This window comes from Pundamilia nyererei, unplaced genomic scaffold, assembly GCF_000239375.1.
Source record: "Pundamilia nyererei isolate P.nyererei 1_Seehausen unplaced genomic scaffold, PunNye1.0 scaffold00107, whole genome shotgun sequence".
NCBI classification, from domain to species: Eukaryota; Metazoa; Chordata; class Actinopteri; order Cichliformes; family Cichlidae; genus Pundamilia; species Pundamilia nyererei.
The window spans coordinates 1198802-1200489 of NW_005187508.1; the positions used below are offsets into that span (position 1 = coordinate 1198802).

The 1688-nt window shown below is 38.9% G+C and overlaps 1 protein-coding gene across 1 annotated transcript in view; it reads right to left on the reverse strand.

The window, feature by feature from the left end:
* Positions 1-1688, reverse strand: part of LOC102211890 (intelectin-like) — a 27234-nt gene that overhangs the window by 24567 nt on the left and 979 nt on the right. Inside the window, exons 3-4 of the mRNA XM_005741214.1 lie at positions 1154-1318; positions 329-446 (exon numbers count right to left, since the gene is read on the reverse strand). Of these exons, the coding sequence (XP_005741271.1) occupies positions 329-446; positions 1154-1318 (283 nt within the window). The remainder of the gene's footprint in view (positions 1-328; positions 447-1153; positions 1319-1688) is intronic.

The following is a 1688-nucleotide window of genomic DNA, read 5'->3' on the forward strand; positions in this document are numbered from 1 at the left end:
TTCTTAAAGATGGGGACCACCACCCCGGTCTGCCAGTCCACAGTTACTGCCCCTGATCTCCACGCAACATTGCAGAGGCGTGGCAACCAGGACAGCCCTACAACGTCCAGAGCCTTCAGGAACTCGGGGCACCTAATGGTATCAGTTTCAAAATCCTGCATCGCATGCATTGTTAAGCTCCTACATTTCCTCATTCTCAAGCGACATTCACAAGCTTAAGTGTCCTCCCCAAACGACCGGGGTGACAACTATACCCTATCAGCCATTATGGCTAATTGTTAAAAAACCTCTCTATTACCATTATTTTCTTCATACATGATCTTCTTACTTCTTGAATTGGGTCCATACAACATTCTGGTGGACTCCTTATCCCCGTGGTCGTATACGATGGGAATAGCTGGCCCTCTGTCACCGCATGACCCAACATTGTATCTCACTGGATATTGCTGAAAAGATGAGACAGTCTTATTATGTGTAGATCTGCATGTTTGTTTGTGTAGTTAACAACATTTTTAACCACTGTTTTATTTTATACTAAAAAAAGTCTCAGCTCTAACTGGTTAGAAATGGCTCAGGGCTGGAGTTATTTACATATCTGTAAATAGTTTCTGACTGAAAAGCAAACAAATGTAATGCTTTTGAAAATACAATTTAAAAATCAACATGTGTGGCTGTGTGAATATGACTTTCCTGCTTCTGTGGAACAGCTACAGGCAAAACGAGAAGACCACAGAGAAAAATGACCAAACCTGGAGAAAAAATAGTGTCCGAAGGGAGTGAAGAAGTGCAGCATCTCTGTTTTTTGGCGAGGTAACTTCTTACCATTTATTTAAATTTAACACTATCAATTTAATTGAACAGGGCATTTTGACAGAAAGACATCATAAGTGCAATATTCTTTCTTTGTGTGAGTCTTCAAGTGTTTCAGAAAGAGAAAGAAATGCAAACAAAAACACTTATTTTTCAGTTTCCTTTTCCCATGCACAGACCACCCAAAGAAAGAGATCAATGGCAACAGTCATTTGTACAAAGTATCACCCATGCAGTAGTACCACCTTGTTAATGACAGACAGTAGCTGCCAGGTAATTGATACCTAGCGGTTTGTGACCTTTTACCCTGGTTATAAGTTCGGTTTCTGCACAGCTAAATTACCTTGAAGAGCTGAAAGAGATTTCCTCCATACAGTCTGAGGAAGCGGTTTTCAGTGTGGTAGCGGAGGACTGCTGCAGCTTCCATGTTCCAGAATTCCAGCGGGAAGTTGTTGGGAATGTGCCACACAGACATGTCCTCAGCTGTTATATCGTAGTAACCTGGATTCTGGGAACGTGCACACATTACTGTGACACTACTAATGACTTTAATTTTTTTTTTAATTAATTAAAAAAGATTTTTAATTAAAAAAAAATTTAATTACCGTAAAAAAAAATTTGCCACAATTCTTTTACAACAGATAGATTTAAATAGTTGCATTTGCTAAAAAAAATTTCATCTTTAGATTTAGTCATCTTAAATTTATAAAATATTGTGGCGTGTTGGGGGAGCGGCTAGTTCTCTCCCATCATGCCTTGGGACTGCTGTTTGGATGTTCTTGTTTTGTTGTTTATGGTTACACTACTTTTAACTGTTATCTTGAATGTTGTGTTTGTACTGCAGTTCAAAGGCACTTACAGTGTTGTTTTATAGAATG